The sequence below is a fragment of the Tachypleus tridentatus genome, chromosome 2 (genome assembly GCF_004210375.1).
Source record: "Tachypleus tridentatus isolate NWPU-2018 chromosome 2, ASM421037v1, whole genome shotgun sequence".
Classification (NCBI taxonomy): domain Eukaryota; kingdom Metazoa; phylum Arthropoda; class Merostomata; order Xiphosura; family Limulidae; genus Tachypleus; species Tachypleus tridentatus.
The window spans coordinates 129,007,329-129,027,120 of NC_134826.1; the positions used below are offsets into that span (position 1 = coordinate 129,007,329).

Below are 19,792 nucleotides of genomic sequence, written 5' to 3' on the forward strand. Positions count from 1 at the left end.
TTATAATACTTCCTTTCAATAATATTTATAGCAATTATAATACTTCCTTTCAATAATATTTATAGTAATTATAATACTTCCTTTCAATAATATTTGTACTACTTAAAATAATTACTTTCAATAATATTTGTACTACTTATAATACTTACTTTCAATAATATTTGTAGTAATTATAATACTTACTTTCAATAATATTTGTAGTAATTATAATACTTACTTTCAATAATATTTGTAGTAATTATAATACTTACTTTCAATAATATTTGTAGTAATTATAATACTTACTTTCAATAATATGTACAGTAATTATAATACTTGCTTTCAACAATATGTATAGTAAGTATAATACTTACTTTCAACAATATGTGTAGTAAGTATAATACTTACTTTCAACAATATGTGTAGTAAGTATAATATAATACTTTCAGCAATATGTATAGTAAGTATAATACTTTCTTTCAACAATATGTATAGTAAGTATAATACTTTCAGCAATATGTATAGTAAGTATAATACTTTCTTTCAACAATATGTATAGTAATTATAATACTTTCTTTCAACAATATGTATAGTAATTATAATACTTTCTTTCAACAATATGTGTAGTAAGTATAATACTTTCAGCAATATGTATAGTAAGTATAATACTTTCTTTCAACAATTTGTATAGTAATTATAATACTTATTTTCCATAATGTGTATAGTAAGTATAATACGTACTTTCAACAATATGTATAGCAAGCATAATACCTACTTTCAACAATATGTATAGCAAGCATAATACTTACTTTCAACAATATGTATAGCAAGCATAATACTTACTTTCAACAATATGTATAGCAAGCATAATACTTACTTTCAACAATATGTATAGCAAGCATAATACTTACTTTCAACAATATGTATAGCAAGCATAATACTTACTCAACAATATGTATAGCAAGCATAATGCTTACTTTCAACAATATGTATAGCAAGCATAATACTTACTTTCAACAATATGTATAGCAAGCATAATAATTTACTTTCAACAATATGTATAGCAAGCATAATACTTTACTTTCAACAATATGTATAATAAGCATAATACTTACTCTCAACAATGTGTATAGCAAGCATAATACTTACTCAACAATATGTATAGCAAGCATAATGCTTACTTTCAACAATATGTATAGCAAGCATAATACTTACTTTCAACAATATGTATAGCAAGCATAATAATTTTTTTTCAACAATATGTATAGCAAGCATAATACTTACTTTCAACAATATGTATAGCAAGTATAATACTTACTTTCAACAATATGTATAGCAAGTATAATACTTACTATCAACAATATGTATAGCAAGCATAATACTTACTTTCAACAATATGTATAGCAAGCATAATACTTACTTTCAACAATATGTATAGCAAGCATAATACTTACTTTCAACAATATGTATAGCAAGCATAATACTTACTTTCAACAATATGTATAGCAAGTATAATACGTACTTTCAACAATATGTATAGCAAGTATAATACGTACTTTCAACAATATGTATAGCAAGTATAATACGTACTTTCAACAATATGTATAGTAATTAGAATACTTTTTCTCCGTTCTGTTTGTGTTAATAATTCTACTTCCTTTCATTACTTTTTATGTTTTAATTTTGATATTTTCGGTAGTTGTTAGTTGATAAGAGCATCATGATACCAACAATTATCATAATATTGCTGTTTATTGGTATTATACAAGGTTGTTGTGTTACATTTTCATCTGCTATTAGATATTAGGTTTTGTGAGTACTTTGTGTTGATTATTATATTTTTATTCATTATTATGTATTAGATGTTGTAATACCTATGGTGGTTATGATACTTTAAACGCGTACAAGTTAAAGAACGTTTTAAGATTTGCACGTTTTTTTTAAAAACATCTACATGTATAACGAATTTAAAACCTAAAAATTTCATTCAGTCTTTAGTCAGTAATGTTTCATGCAACTGCGTAATCATATTCATTAGTTTTATATTATAAATGGGAAATCGTTTTTACTTTAAAAGCTATCTTCACTGCAATCAGTTTTCTAATTGTTATTATTCCGTTTAACTATTGTTGTGACACTAAATCTGCCACGTATATTATTATAGGATTATTCTTGACGTGTGAAACGTCACGACTAATTTTCTGAGTAAGATAGAAACCATTGGCTAACCAATGTTCACTGTTATGATTATGCCGTTGATCTAAGTAAGTCTTACGTCTCGAAATAACATCACTAGCTTATACCAGTGTAAATACAAACGCGAACCTACGTGGCGACGATAATATTCCCCAAAGGTCCTCTGCTTGTTCTTAATGTTTAAACTACAATAGAAGTGATGCCAATACTCTGCTACTTTTAAAGAATTTTTTTTTTCTATTTTGCTTAAAACATTGCACTTTTCGAAATAGCATATCTGTCTTAGCCTCTGCACAACGGTTTTACATAAAATGTTATCTTGTTGTCACTAAAGGATGTTTTTCGTCAAAGGTTTATTCCCAGCAAGGAGAAAACCAAAAACATATTTTTCTTGCGAATACTACCTGTCGTGGAAATCGGGAGAAAAACAAATCAGCATTTGTTTAGTGTATGTACATTACTTTCATATGTTTCTAGGTTGTGACAAAGCAGCGATATTCCATCTACTTTCTGACTTAGTTGCCTCATTTATTTTACGTAGATAAGAACTCTTTAAAGTACCTGACAGCTCATGTGCTCGATAATTCCTTCACGTCGTAAGTCTTAGAGATATTTTGAAAGAAGACTAATACCTCTTACTAATTAAAAATACGTTTCCAGCAGATAAGCTTTTACGAGCTAACATATCTTCGAGACTACCTTCGATAATGTCGTATGTAGCTTGTTCAGTCGAATATGAAGCTGCATGAAAAACATTGCTAACACTTTTAGAATGATTCGAATTATTGAAACTTGCACGAGTCTTCGCCACAGTGGATCAGGGAGAAGTCTGAAGGCTTATAACGCTAAAAACCGGGTTTCAATACCAACAATAAAAACATATAGATGGCCCGTTGTTTTCCTTTAAGCTTAACAACAAACAAACAGACCTTCACGATTCAAACTGGACTGTGCGCATAGCTAGAATATACAGGGTGGCCCGTAAGTCCCTACCCATCCATATGTTATTATATTATATTCAATCACGCATGTATTATAAATTTGTTTCTGTTACCGCGGCATTTGGAACAATAACCCCTGCTATATTGAGGAAAATGTCTCGCAGAACATGGCGTCGCATAATATTATGCGGCGAGAATGAGGGATAGCACACAGATACACTGGATACATAAGATATATGGATGGGTAGGGACTTACGGGCCGCCCTGTATTATTACATACTAGTTTAGCTGATCGTAGTAAGGTTGTTAAACATTTGAAACGTCAGTCGATATAAAAATGAGTCACATCATCCTCATGTGTAGTATAATCAAGTTAGTACAAGTAACATTGTATCATTGTATCTGTGTTCATATTGGTGAAATGTGAGTAACCACGTTCACCACAACTTTATTTATCAGAATTCTCAACCTTTTCTCTTATCTCTTTCTATGCAAGCGGTTTTACTCCGCTCAAATAAATAGAATTATAAACAGATAATTTAGGTAAACGTATCCTGGAGACAGCATTTGTTCACTTGTTCGTTTTAGTAAACAGTTAGTGTTGTCGCTATTTTAACTATGCAATAATAATTTTAAAAATAAATGTTGAAGAAGAAAAGTATAATTAAAGATATGCTTGTTGTAAATAGACGTGTCGGCAAATTACACTAGGATGAGGTCGATAAACGTTAGAAATGCGTGGATTATATTAATTATTTTTTCCCTTAATGAATTACTAATATACGCTGGTGTTCGCTAATTTATATTCTATGTGTGTTGTTTCTTATCCCAGTATAGTCTCAAAACTGCCTGTGTTATAAGTATTTAGTGTATTGCAGCGGTTGCAAATTGTCAGCTTTATTATTAAATGCTTGCTGTTTTCTTTCTCATACTCTATTGCCGTTAACACCACTAAGACTCACTACGTTTATTACAAGAGTTTCAGATAGCCTACTTTGTTACTGAATAATTGTTATTTTCTTCTCCAAACAGATTATTAGTGCTTAGAATAATCTCTGACCCACTACTACTACTTAGCAATGAATAATGACTAGACTATGATGTCAAAATTGGGTCAAACAACACTTCTGAAGAGCGTTTTTCTGTAATATGAGACTAAACTAATAATAGGAAGGCACAGAGAAAACGTAGCTTCACTACTTACTGTATGCCTAAAAACGTAACTTCACTACTTACTATATGCCTGTAAATATGATTTTTGACAAAAAGAAATTAGTAAATGTTTATTACGTATAGAATGTCGTCATGTTAGTCTTTATTCCTCTGAAGGTTCTTTTTATTGGATTAAGACCCTCTGGCAAAAATTCCATTAAGAAAATTGTTAATTTGAAGGTTTTATTAAGACATCACTAAGAAGTAATGTTATTTGATTGGTTAGTTGTCTTTCGTGAGTGGCCGTTTTAACTCATAGCAATTTCGTCAAAATTCTAGAAGACAAAGTGAAGACAATAGGAAGGAGAGGATAGAATCACAAGGCAGCTCCAAGAATAGCTGGATACATTCACCAACGTTCTGTGACAATATTAAATCTGACTTGGAAACACCTACGGAATCACCATTCTCTGATATATTTAGCGATATTGAAGAGGGTTCTTCATCTGACAGGTAGGCCACTTATTTAAAAAGTTTTATGTCTAACATGTAGTTCAACAATTCGTAATTGTGTGTGTACGACTGCTCAACCAAACACTCTGGTGAGTGTTACAGATAACAGATAATTTGGTTAGTTAGATTAAGTTTTATATCTAGCATTGAGGTAATTTTTCAGACCTAAATACTGACTGATTCAAATACTCTGGTGAGGGTTTACACTGTCACAGATAATTCAGTTAGAGAAAGTTTTGAACTTCGTATGCTGCCGATTACTAGTGATTGACTAACTAATTTTGTTCTCAGATTTTAGTCTGACGTAGTGTTTTATATTTAATTTAATTTTAGTAAGCTACTAAGTAAGGAAAGTATTCGAAACTTTACTGATAATGTAGTGAATATTGGAAACATTCTACAACACTAGGGGTGCATGTATACAAAATAACTAATGTAAATATACAGATAAAAAATGTATTAACTTCTAGTAATATGGACGAAGACGACGACGGTGACGATTTTTCTCGTGGACTGGAAACCTTTCTGAAAGAAGTAGCCGCCAGACGAAAGGACAGAAGAATTTCCTTAGAGATGGGACTTCTAAAATCAACACACGTTGGTATAGAACATAAGCTTATAGCAAGTGCTACTTTCCAGAAAAACTACAGGTATTTCTTTTCCTGGATTTGAAAACGAACTTTTCTGTGTTGTTTAAGAATACATTAATTTTATAGAAAAAATACTAAGTTTCGAAAAAATAGAAATTAAAACTAGCCGAGAATCGAAAACACAGCCTTATTTACTGGACAGAGACTCCACCTTAAGTATCGTAGCTTTGATTGGTTATTAATTTAAGAAAGTGCTAGGACTTTTTTTTAAGCCACGCCTATCGACTTCTAACGGTCTAGGTACATTAACTGTGAATTTTTGAAAATTTATTTTCAAACACATTGTGCTTATATAGCAACAATAAAAATCACAAAATCTGAAATTATTTTGGAACAGTGGAAGGTAAAATCTTTATTATTGGTTATAACTGAATAATTTCGGTAACATAGTTACCATCAACATTATCATATTTTAAGCGAGATAAGATTATTCTTTTTGACATATTTCGATAAAAATACCTTTGGCAAAACAGCATTTCACTCACCGGACATCATAAATATCAGAAGGTTAGTCTTCTGTGTCTCTGTTTCAGTCGCTTTTTCCGAACTTGTATCCACACTTTCATTAAAGAAATTTCGTATTTAAATATTTAAAAACCCCTGAAAAATACAAACATAACATTTAATATCGAAGTATTTTTCTGTCTTATACGAAAGTACCTGTTATTCTTATAATTATAGTTCATATATATATACGTTTCACCTATCAATTAGAATATCAAACATTCCAATATTATAATTTTCTCTTTTTCTCTCCTTTATTAATATATTCTACCAGTTTCGTGTCTTCAAAGGTAACTGTTCGAGATATAATTTTACAGAAAATTTTATTGTCCTGTTTGTAATTCTTAATAATAATTTATAAGGTTTTTTGTTTTTTATAAATTTCTCGCAAAGCTGAACGAGGGTTATCTGCGCTAGCTGTCCCTAATTTAGTAATGTAAGCTAGTCATCACCAACCACCGCCATCTCTTGGGATATTCTTTTGCTAACGAATAGTGGGATTGACCGTCACATTATAACACACCAAACATGATCGCTCTTTCAGCTGTGGGGGCAATCCGAGAGACTAAACCACGTAGCCATGCCGGACCTTATACGGTTTTACATTTCAAATTAATTTTACACAACCACTCTTACTTCTGCCCTTTTACAGCGTAGCATGGCTTGATGGTTAGAATGTTCGACTCGCAATCTGTGAGTCGCGGGTTGGAATCCTCGTCACCAAAATATGCTTGCCCTTTTAGCCGTAGGAGATAATAATGTGACGGTCAGTCACACTAGTCGTTGATAAAAAAAAAAAGTAGTTCAAGTGTTGGCAGGGGATGATGTTAACTAGCTACCTTCCATTCAGTCTAATACGTTCCTCCTATTATTGTAAGTCTGAGAAGTTACAACACTGAAAATTGAATTTTGATACACGCGGCGCTAGAGTACAGATATTCCATTGTGTAGCTTTCTGAATAACAATAACATTTAATCCATACACTGCTCCATATAGTTAGATTTTAATTATGTTTACCCTTCAGGAGGTTGCGTCAAGGTTAGTAAGTTTTGATTTAATTTGCAATAAAATCGAGAATTGCTACCTTCCAGAGAGGCTCGGCACAGACAGCTGGTTAGAGAGCTGGACTCCAAATCTGAGTGTCGCGGGTTTGATTCCCCGTCACACTAAAGCTACTTGCTCTTTCAACCGTGGGAGCGTTATAATGTTATATTCAATCCCACTATTCGTTGGTAAAAGAGTAGCCCAAGAGTTGGCGGTGGATTGTGATGACTAGCTGCTTTACATCTAGTCTTATACTGTTAAATTAGGGACGGTTAGCGCAGATAGCCCTCTTGTAGCTTTGCGAAAAATTCAAAACCTAACTTTCCAAAGACAATTTTTGATACATTTTATTTGTTAGGAACTTTCTGCCTACCCCCCCTTCTTGTAGCAGTTCTTTTGCCCAAGTGCACGTTTAATCATTGTTTGTAAGTATGATATCAAACTTTTACACCTCAAATATAAACATCTGCTGATGGAAAACATTTTTGTACAGCCAACATAACTTCTGTATTCGTTAAGTTGCACACATTTACATATGCAATTTGTTATGTTTTGCCAGGTTGTCTGGTGAACCTTTCTTGTCCTAAATTTATCGAAAAAAATTGTTAAATTGCCAATTTTATTGTTCTGTCTAAAGTATAAGACAAAACTTTCAGAGGAACTTTCATTCTGTGATACAGGATCCCTGGTGCCAAAATTGTCTACTTGTCATTCCTGGCAGTTCGAAAAAAGTTCAGAAAACGTAATCTTGGAAGTTTACTTTTAAAGGTATAATATGACAATATTCCGAGACATTATTAAATGAATTAGATAAGGTATAATATGACAATATTCCGAGACATTATTAAATGAATTAGATAAGGTATAATATGACAATATAGATAAGATAAGTATAATATGACAATATTCCGAGACATTATTAAATCAATTAGATAAGGTATATTATGACAATATTCCGAGACATTATTAAATGAATTAGATAAGGTATATTATTCCGACAATATTTAGATAAGGTATATTATGACAATATTCGAGACATTATTAAATGAATTAGATAAGGTATATTATGACAATATTCGGAGACATTATTAAATGAATTAGATAAGGTATAATATGACAATATTCGGAAACATTATTAAATCAATTAGATAAGGTATAATATGACAATATTCCGAGACATTATTAAATCAATTAGATTAGGTATATTATGACAATATTCCGAGACATTATTAAATGAATTAGATTAGGTATATTATGACAATATTCCGAGACATTATTAAATGAATTAGATAAGGTATATCATGACAATATTCCGAGACATTATTAAATGAATTAGATAAGGTATATTATGACAATATTCGGAGACATTATTAAATGAATTAGATAAGGTATAATATGACAATATTCGGAGACATTATTAAATGAATTAGATCTAAGTAAATTTTTGAATAATTTATTTGATCTGTTTGTCACATGAAGTTAAAATGTTTAGAGAAACCAGCTTAAGATGAAATAATAAGATTAAGTCATTGTGATGAATTCTGTAACTATTTCTGGTGTTACTGAAAAAAAGAAGTTTTATTTTTTGAGTGTTTCATTAGTTCTTTAACGTTTTGCAGATTCAACTTGCAAAGACAAATGGCTAAAATACAATAGAAATAGTGTGTGTGTTTTCTTATAGCAAAGCCACATCGGGCTATCTGCGGAAGCCCACCGAGGGGAATCGAACCCCTGATTTTAACGTTGTAAATCCGTAGACTTATCGCTGTACTAGCGGGGGGCCAATAGAAATAGAAGGATTCTGTGAAATAATGATTGGCTTAAGGACTAACTAACACATATTTATTATTATACGTGATGAGAAAAGTCCCCCGTTGGTACAGCGGTAAGTGTATGGATTTACAACTCTAAAATCAGGGGTTCAATTCCACTCGGTGGGCTCAGCACATAGCTCGATCTGGCATTGCTATGATAAAAACACACATACGAAATATGATGCGAAGTTTATAATATATAAGAAAACTAAGATGTCAGTTGGTTAAATGAACGTTGATCTTTTCTTATATCAAGCTCTCTATGGTTCAGTGATAAGCTTCAGAGTTCTTAACTCTAAATTCGGGGGTTTATTCCCGTAGTAAGCGAATAGCAAAGCCACATCAGGCTATCAGCTGAGCCCACCGAGGGAAATCGAACCCCTAATTTTAACGTTGTAAATCCGTAGACTTACCGCTGTACTCAATACCATTGTGTATGCTCTACATGCATCATATTGATAGATATGTTACTATGGTGATATTTTTTGTCTAGTGTATTTTGGTTTGTTCCAGTTATATGTAGCGTATGTATTAATATACTTAGTTATCTAGAAGTATCACTGTCTTACCTTGGTTCTTCATGTAGCTAAACTCTTTTTCACTATACGTTCGTAAACAACGTCATCAAATTTGCGAAACACTATTTTTAGAGAGAGATATTTTCCTGCCTTTCCAAAAGATTAAAGGAAAATGTTTTTTGCCGTATCTAAAATATTTTATCAGCTTCTAACTTCTGCTTCGAGATATCATATGTATTTAATAATCCTACATATATATTTGGCAAAATCAAAAACCAATACAGTAACCAACCAAATTCGTTAAATTCGTTTTAGATAAAATGGTAAATGTTAAAAGAGCAGTCAGTACAGAATGCATTTCTTGTTGATAAAACGAAACTTGTGTGTCCAATTTACAAACAAAAAGAGAGAAGTGAGAAAGATTTATAGATCTTTTATAGGTTACGTATTTCAGACATATTAAAATGTTGTTTCCCAGGTTTTTCCAAAGCTTTAGACTAGTTAAGATTTACTTTTAGACTGATAAACTGACTGCGTGAAATTTCAATATATTTTAATATTTTTAGTCTATAACATTATTTGGTTCAGCTTGATAGGAGTTTCATGTAGTATTACTTAAACAGTTTCTTCGTAGCTGCCACATGATATGAGCGAAGAGATTTAACTGACATGATATTATATTTAATAAATACTGTGTAATAACTATAATTTATTTTCTTGTAGAGGTTAAAATCACCTTCTTTAGTGGGGCCCTACGACGCTTTGGTCGTTAGAAGTGAAAATTCGACATTTCACTTTTTCCGAAAGAATGGATTCACAGATGACGTCATCTTGAATAGCAAGTTTAGGTAGAACAGTTTTTGTTCTTTTTCTGTATTTTTATTAAGCCTGACATATCCTGTTGAAAAATAGACGAATCGTTCTTTGTTGAGTGATATTTGAAGGAAGAGTTTGAAATGAAAACATATTGTTACTGTTATCCTCATTAGAAATGTATCTCGGAACGGCTTATATGGGTGCTAACACTTTTACTGATAAGCAGAGAACAAAGGTTCGACCTTCCTAGGTCATCTTCAGGTTAACATATTTTCGTCATCAAGAATACAATTAGTAGAGTTGGGTGTGGCCAAGTAGTTAGCAGCAGTGCAACGTCAGCACGAGGTTTCACGTCCTCTTGTAAAAGTGCGTGTTGCACTTCAGAGCCGTGGAAGAGTTCTGAGTCAGATTTCTCTCTTTAGTTAAAGAAGATTAGCCTAAGAATTGGTGATGTGTGCTGTTTATCAGCTGTCTTTTTCTCTTAGTTTAAGATCAGTGTTCACTGAGCGAACATTCTAAGACAAACAAACATCGTAAAGCTCGTATAAAGTTCGTCAAATCTCGACATTCCCTTCAAAGCCACTTTGAACAACAAGTACATTTTTAAGTTATTTTCACAGTAACTAAAATGTTAAGTTCTATACCATATTTGTTGAATGGCGCATTCAGTAAAAATGTATATTTCAGAAATCAGTAGGTAACACCAAGTATAGACGTTATTGACTTTCTGTTGGCTCTGAAGATTTTATAAACAGTTTAGAAATCAAACTTATCTGTCTATATTACAGGATCGTGAGCTTTCAGTGTTAACTGTAAGTAGCTTCGACTATTACATAAGAATGAATTTTATTTGAAAGCTGAATAAAAAACGCTTAAGCTACAACTAAATAAAAACTTCAGTTACATTTGGTGCAAAGTTATACAGGAACTGATCAATTTAATAAATATCAAGTTATTCAGGAACTGAATCAATTTAATAAATATCAAGTTATAGAGAAACTGATTAATTTAATAAATATCAAGTTATACAGGAACTGATCAATTTAATAAATATCAAGTTATACAGGAACTGATTAATTTAATAAATATCAAGTGATACAGGAACTAAATCAGTTTGATAAATATCAAGTGATACAGGAACTGAATCAATTTGATAAATATCAAGTGATACAGGAACTGATCAATTTAATAAATATCAAGTTATTCAGAAACTGAATCAATTTAATAAATATCAAGTGATACAGGAACTGAATCAATTTAATAAATATCAAGTGATACAGGAACTGAATCAATTTAATAAATATCAAGTGATACAGGAACTGATCAATTTAATAAATATCAAGTGATACAGGAACTGATCAATTTAATAAATATCAAGTTATGCAGGAACTGATCAATTTAATAAATATCAAGTTATGCAGGAACTGAACCAATTTAATAAATAACAAGTTATACAGGAACTGAATCAATTTAATAAATATCAAGTTATACAGGAACTGATCAATTTAATAAATATCAAGTTATACAGGAACTGAATCAATTTTTTTTCTTGGATATATTCATTCATTCTTTATTTCCTTTATTCGAATTATTTCTGCTTGTGTCTTGCGAAACGGCAGTCATTTATAAATACCAATACCTTTTGCATATTAATAAGCTCAAAGAAAAGAGTTGAGACACAAAACAACTACATGTATTTTATGTTATATACATAGATATCCAAATATACAATACTTAAACTAAGGATGTACGAATAACGATATCATTCGTTAAAAGTAAGTTCAATTACGTTACTTTGTTTTAAAATATGAAAAACTGTTAGTTACTTTGTCATATGTCTGCACCTCATTTTCCACAGACTATGGAAACATTTTTGTTTTCTTTTCGTAGAGATGTTGACGAAGGTTGGGAATCGTCTATATTGATGACTTATCTTCCTCCGTTTGATGGTAAGTATTCACTTCACAGTTCCAGATGCTTAGAAATTAGTTTAAGACTTGTTTCCTCAAGCTTTCGATATCTTTTGTATAAAACTTTTATTTACAAGCGTACCTCTAATGTCTAACCAACTATTCGAATATAATTCACTTAACTCACAAATAAATATGTGATATATCTCACACTTTTTACTTGCTCATCCTAGTTCGATTTTCTCTTTTAGTCTAGAAGGAAAATAGCATACAAATAAATGTTTAAAGTTGAATTTTTGTTGTTGTTTTCACAAAGGAATCCTAAACCATTTGAATTTATAAATCACGTTCGAAATTATGTAGTTCATTATAAAACCACTTTCACTGTTTTACACAACAATGTATTTAAAAAGAAAAACGTACGTATGGCTGGCTCTCTGGAACTACATGTTACGTTGCACTTAAAATATTCGATATCCTTAAGCTCCAATCATTAAGCTCTACTTTCGGTCGCTAAAAAAAATTCGCTAAAAATGTGGCCTTTATGCCATCGGTAGCTTTGTGTTTAACAACGAAACAAATAATCATATCAATCACTTAGCTCGTAATATATAATTCTTAACTCTTTGATTACCAATATGGCTACATTATTTATCCACAGTTTTTGAAATAGATTACATTTTTCATGATCATGAATATACTTCGGTTTGGTATTTTCCAATAGTTGATTAAAAATTAACCTTTATGTAAATTCTTACAAAAATTAAACGTATCTTAACTAAAAGAATCGTGAGAGGTACAAACCATCATGCTGGACATCTGTGTCTCCCTGATATGAAGCATATGAAACAATAATTATTACAAAATGTATTGTAAAATTATTATCAGAAACCCAGATTGTTTCAACACAAAACAGAAGAACTGTATATTGTTGTTGTTGTTTTGTTTTTTTTTTTGCTCATTTTGAAAGAATTTACGTGATCTAAACATTTCACTAATCCTTATGGATAACTTAACTTTATTGTTATTTCACTACAAAATAGTTTATTACATTGTTTCTTGATGATACTGGAGTCGACAAAACACTGAACGTTGCGGTAAGAGGATTTTTGGTATTTGTATATTATTTTAACCCTTCATTTTTTTGGCTATTAATTTCCTATGATATCTCCTCCACAGTAGCTTTATTAAATAAAATTGTCAGTTTCGTACTCTATTTTGTTTAACACTTACAAGTTTGTTACAAAAACTTGACCTTAGGTTTTATTCAGGCCATTAGGTATTAACTTCTTGAGATCGACTGTGATTGGCTCTTATGTTAAATTCGTAGTTGTTGTTTTTGTTTTTTTTTTTTATAAGTAATGTTCAATTCGCAGGTCATTACCCACCGTTCCCTGGAACAAAAGAATGGAACAGACCAGAAGCCGTGATTGCAATGGAAGAAGAGATGGACACGTGGTACGGAAGAAAGTTATAATTAGATAGAAAAGGTTTTGTGCTTTCTTGGTCACGCAGCTAACCTGAAAACAAACTAAAACATCGCGTTATAGCGAGTTTTAAGTTGTTTATCGATAGAGACATAAATATTAAACAATATTCTTAAAGAAAATTCACATTTTGAGGTATGACAATGGTCATATTCGTGAGGTATAACAAAGCATCAATTGTTACAAACATAACTTAGCAATAATTACGTAAAAGACCTATGTTTTCTATGAATGACCTTTAATATTATTAAGTTGATGCAGAGGAAAATAAATAACTTATTTGACGAATCTTTGAAATTAGGTTCAAATTAGGCCTTAGATTTAGAGCCTATAAATACAGATTTCGTGTAAACAACATGAAGTTTATAATTATTATGTACAATTATAAGCTGTTGTCCCTCGGAGGCACAGCTGTAAGTCTGCTAAAGACGAAGTTTCGATACCCGTGATACTCACTGTGTAGCTTAGAACTTAGCTACAAGGAGACATATCGAGGCTATTATAGTTATCACTTATTAAGATAAAAAAACAGTCTTCAATCATAATTTTACATTATATTAGTTTAGGGTTTCTGAAAATGGGTGAATATGTTATCTGAATATTCTGTAGCGGTTGTCATGAATGCAATGTTTAAAACCAGTTATCCGAGACACGACTACTTATATGCGTTCACAATCGACTAAATGCGTCACTGCTGGGCTATAAACGCAGTATAGTCGCAAATGGAACTTAGGTTGTATAATTATAGTTTTCAGTTTGAACTCACGATTTTCACTTGAAAACACATATGTATGTAGAATATGATTTCGACAGTTGAATTAATCTGAGTTGTGAGAGACTGGAGCGAAACGATGGCTGTAGCTGACTGGATACATTTAATGATTTTTTTTTTACTTTCTTCTAATTCCCGCTAAATACAACTTTGAATTAATCATTAATTTATTGTGATCAAACGATTCAGTAGATATTTTTATCCATAAAGTTGCTAACTTCCTATAACAATTATCGGTCAACTTATTTCTGAATTGTCTTTATTCTATTAACACCAAAACTCTAAAACGGTGCTTAACCTAAGTTCAAAATAACTTTATACTAATTTTGAGTTAATACATTTCATATCTAAAACTAAATACGAACTAATTAGTTTATACTTTTGGGGTAACAAGGGTTAGTAATGTGTATTTTACTGATAAAATGGCGTTTTTGTTTGATAGCTGGATATTAAAAAACAAATATCTGAAAGAGAAACAGGAACTAGCCTATTTATTATCTAATAAAACGAAAGCTAAGCTGTTATTTTACTATTTCATCTCATAGAATATAATAAAATGTTTCTGTTTATAAATAAAGGAGAGAAGAGTGTTTCTACTAAGATTTATTCACGAATCTAACTTTTCGAATCATTTAGGTTTGACCTTTGACTTGATAAATAAATCCAAACGCAATCACTTCGAAAATCCGATCCTGAGTCGGTCTTTTTAAGGCATGTACTTCGTTTCATGTATACGAAGGACTAAACTGTTTAATATTTGAGAGATAAACAAAGGTAAATGAAACGTTGTTTTTCAGACTATTTTCCTTCTTCTCTTGTGTTTCAACGTCTGTTTTCTCTTTCCAGGCGACAGAAAAGTCTTGAAGCTTACCAAGCACAAGTCACGTGCTTAACAAGACTTCAACAGGAAGTGTTAAGGCTTCACAATCTGGTAAGCCGAAAATTACTTCAAGAAAAACCATATCATTGAAATACCGGGAACATAAGTGATTTAATTAGGTCGATTCTGGTTATCTGTGTTATTATTTTAGTTTGCTGATTAACATTTAAATAAATATATTTTCTTTCTTAACATACATTTCCGTTTTGGTATAGCACAACAGTGGAGTATGATTTTAGCCTAACGTGACAGATGTATTAAAAATAACGTTTCGACTTCCAAAAATTGTTTGATATACATACATTTCCGTTTTGGTATAGCACAACAGTGGAGTATGATTTTAGCCTAACGTGACAGATGTATTAAAAATAACGTTTCGACTTCCAAAAATTGTGCGATATACATACATTTCCGTTTTGGTATAGCACAACAGTGGAGTATGATTTTAGCCTAACGTGACAGATGTATTAAAAATAACGTTTCGACTTCCAAAAATTGTGCGATCAATGCACTTGTTTGGAATTAAATAAATACAGGTTTCTTTCGGTTTGATGAACCGTTAAGTTTTTATTAGAATAATGCGTTGATTTAAAAAAAATATATGTATTACAGTACTGAAATTAACACTTTAAATCGGATTTTGTTTTCAAAGACAATGTTCTTCCTTTCAAGTAGGTTTCTTCCTAATTTAACATGATTCGTTACAGGTTTTTATTGGCATCCCTACATAGTTCGATTAAGCAGAAATATGACGTTTATTAGCTGTTTTCTGCAACACGTATTTTTCGGACTTAAAAGGATTGTAAAAATGTACCAGTTGATCTTTGGACTGTAATTTTTTTACCATAACCATTGTAAATTAATTTATATATTTATCTGTAAACCATGTAAAAATAATTATAACGTATCACGCTGAGACAGCGGAAAGTCTTCAGATTAGGGGTTCGATTTCTCTCGGTGAACACATCAGGTAGTCCAATGTGGGTTTGTTATAAGAAAACACACACATGTGAAATCGTCCTTTTAACTGTTATCTTATCATTTTTTTAAATGAATTCAACGCATGAATAGGTATTAGAATAACGTGTATTCAAATAGCAATTTATCTGTTTGTCATACTGAAAAACGCCAAAACCAGAAAAAAACTAAACATTCCATGAATTAAAATTCTTGTGTGTGTGTGTGTGTGTTAAAATGTTACTGACACTCTAATTAAAGAAATAAATGTACAAGATCGGAATTATCAAAGTTTCATATGTTTAAAAATATTAATATATAGATCATATTATAGATTTAGGGACGGCTAACGCAGATAGCCCTCGTGTAGCTTTGCGCGAAATTCAAAAAGTAAAATCTTGGAAGCGTGCCAACAGGAATATGCTTGTAGATCGCGCATATAATTTTAATTGAAACGTCTGTGTTTTAATTTCGCGCAAAGCTATGCGAGGCGTATCTGCACTAGCTGTGTAATTTAGCAGTGTAAGACTAGAGGGAAGGCAGCTAGTTTTCACCACCCAATGCCAACTCTTGGGCTACTTTTTTACCAACGAATAGTGGGATTGAGCGTCACATTATAACGCCCCCACGGCTGAACGGGCGAGCATGTTTGGAGTGGCGGGGATTTGAACCCCCGACCCTCGGATTATGATTCGATGGGAGAACGAACAAGCACAGTCAAATTTTCTAGTTTCTTGACCTGAATTTCTTTGAGAAAATAATTACTTTAATTAGCGTATAAATCTTCTGAAACACGTAGATGCAGCAGAGGATATCTTTAAGGTTATATATATATATATGTATAAATATACAAACATAAACCTTAACCGCCTGGCCATGCCGGGCCTAGATTATTTGAAACACTTTATACATTTAATTTAGGGATAATTATTTAGAATAAATACCTTTAGTAGATTCGGATAATTAGAAAAAACGATCCCAGCGTGAAAGTTATTCGAATGATGCATATTTAAAACTCAAACATTAATAACGTATTTTTAAATAAAATAATGCAAGCAATATCTTGATTGCAATACAATTTTGCTATTTTTAAAATGTATGAACATTAAATTTCTACTATAGTTCATAGAAAGTAACACCAATCACACACGTAACCGTTGGTTGGCTGGTTGATTTAGTGTTTTATGGCACAAAGTACATAGGCTATTTACGCCAAATATCCGGTAAAAGATAATATTGAAGTAAGTTTAGTAAAATTCATAAAAGAAAATTAAGGTTAAACAAAACAATGTTTAAAAAAAAAACATAAATAGCATAAAACCGATGATTACATCTAGTCTACAACGTTGAAAGAAAAACTACAGTAATACAAGTTGTAAAGGACTTTCTGTAGCATAATTGTAATTATCATAACTCCCCAGGAAGACTAACGGGTAAGTACAAAAACCACCGTCAGTCACCTGAAGTTGGTCTTTCCAGTCCTGGTTCTGAGTTATTTGACGTTATGGCCATTTTCAGAAAGTAAAGTTATAAAAGTTTTGAAATACTTGTAGCAAATTATTAATAATAACTCGCCAGGATGACTAATGTGTAGCTCAAACAGCAGCATTAGTTACCTGAAGTTGCCCTTTCCAGTCCTGGTTTCAAGTTACTTAACGTTACGGCCATTTTCTGATTTCAAATTGAACTAGATGGACTTTTATTCTTAAAAGGGAATCACATTAAAAAAAGGTATAATGTATAAATTAAAAAACTTAAACATCATTAAAAAGATTAATGGCCTTTAAAAATCTAAAAACATTACCAAGGTGGACAGTGTCACCATCACCAATGACATTGTCTTACGTTATAGACAAACCTTGGGACAGAACATGTTTAAAATGGTGCGTCGTTGAGAGTCGTAACGATGACAAGAAAGTAAAATGTTGCTTATTGTGATCTGAGTGTTACACAAACTACATACTGGTGCATCAGTTCAAAAAAAAGAAAACGATGAGTTAAAAAACTGTGACCAACGCGTAGTCTAGTTAGAACTACTTCATGCCAGATCGTCTGTTCTGAAAAAGTATGGCCCACCGAGGAGGGAAAACACAACCCCAGATGGGATACTTTGATAAGGAACGAAGTTTCGAAGCATATAGTAAAGACAGTTGCAAACGGCGGAGGTGCAAAGAAGGTTCATGAGACTCTATGTATAACCTCTGAACTGGGGAACTGCAGAAAATTATAGGAAAATGATTTCTGCTTCGTGGGTTATTGTCAGCCCACCATGAACATTGGGAGAACGGTGAAGGGGAGCACATTGAGAGATCAGTAGCAGTAAAGGACTGATTAGGTGCATGAAAATAAGTAGAAGAACCAGTATTGAAAAGAGAGAGGTTGTGATCAAAGAGCATACACTCTACAGAGCGACCCCTTTTATCAATATCAGCACTATCCCAGAGGGGATAATGTCTATATAAGTCCCCCAGGATTAGAAAGGGAAACGGCAACTGTTCAACGAGACCATCAAGGTATGATTGATCATATGTCTCTCCAGGCAACAAGTAGAGAGAACAAACAGTGATGGTATGACCCAAGGAAACACGGATGGCTATGGCCTCCAAGGGTGTGTCGAATGGCAAAGACAGGGTGGGCACATGCAGATCAATCAACAGTGCCACCCCTCCATGCACTCGTCCATCACACAGCCTGTTATTTCTGTACAAAGAAAACCGCCGAAAGGTGACTGTATCGGCAGGTTTCAGAAATGTTTCCTGTAAAGAAAGACATACAGGATGGTAGGAAGCAATCAGTGTTTTGATGTCATCCAGATTAGAATGTAAGCATTGACAGTTCCATAGTATTAAAATGGCCATTTTTATTTACGTGTAGGCGAATTGGGTGGAGAACCCTTCTGTTTACAACTACGTTTTTTTGCCTTACTGTCCTTATTCGAGGGAGGTCTGTCGACCTCCATGGATCCTGCCCTGGGTCGATTGGGCAGGTCTTTGCTGTTGGAAGGGGGTTCCAGTGAGTGAGGATGTGAATGACTGATCGTTTTGCATCTTGGGGTGGGAGAAGAAGATGTAACGGAGGAAATGCTTGTACCTGGAACCAAAGGATGTGGATCTTGGAATTTGTTGGAATGTATGTAAGGGACAGAGATGGGTGTTGAAGTTGATTCATCAACTTTTTTAACCATGGAGGTTAAAAGACTTTACATTTGTTTTGAGAACAATTCTGTTGGAAGCACAGAGAGATTTGTCTGCACACCCACTATACTTGTGGAACGAAGTGCAGCAGCATTCGTCCGAGATGAAGTGGTGAACAGCAATTTTCGAACCTCAAACGCTCCACATCTTTTTATTCCAATATTTAGGGCAAGAACGAAAGCAGGATGGGTGAGAGCCATTGAATTGACTCAACGAGATTCCGTTTCACACTCATAGGCATCGTGGTCCTTGCCACCGCAACGAGCACACATCAAGGAACCACGGCATGACGTCTTTGAGTGACTGAACCGCTGACACTGGAAACATCGGAGATGATTTAAATGTATCGCCGTACCATGCAATTAAGATAACCTGCTTTGATGGTGACAGGTAGACGTGGTGATGTAAATGTCAGAACGAGGATATTGGTCAGCATCGTAATTCCATCTTTGAGAGTGGGGATA

The 19,792-nt window shown here is 32.5% G+C and overlaps 1 protein-coding gene across 3 annotated transcripts in view; it reads left to right on the top strand.

Moving 5' to 3' along the window:
- LOC143245092 (uncharacterized) overlaps nt 1–19,792 on the top strand; it is a 91,153-nt gene that overhangs the window by 61,189 nt on the left and 10,172 nt on the right. For all 3 annotated transcript variants that reach the window (XM_076490964.1, XM_076490965.1, XM_076490966.1), the window contains 7 exons: nt 4,608–4,781; nt 5,252–5,431; nt 7,661–7,748; nt 10,036–10,160; nt 12,019–12,077; nt 13,415–13,496; nt 15,144–15,228. In XM_076490964.1, coding sequence (XP_076347079.1) covers nt 4,608–4,781; nt 5,252–5,431; nt 7,661–7,748; nt 10,036–10,160; nt 12,019–12,077; nt 13,415–13,496; nt 15,144–15,228 — 793 coding nt within the window. The remainder of the gene's footprint in view (nt 1–4,607; nt 4,782–5,251; nt 5,432–7,660; nt 7,749–10,035; nt 10,161–12,018; nt 12,078–13,414; nt 13,497–15,143; nt 15,229–19,792) is intronic.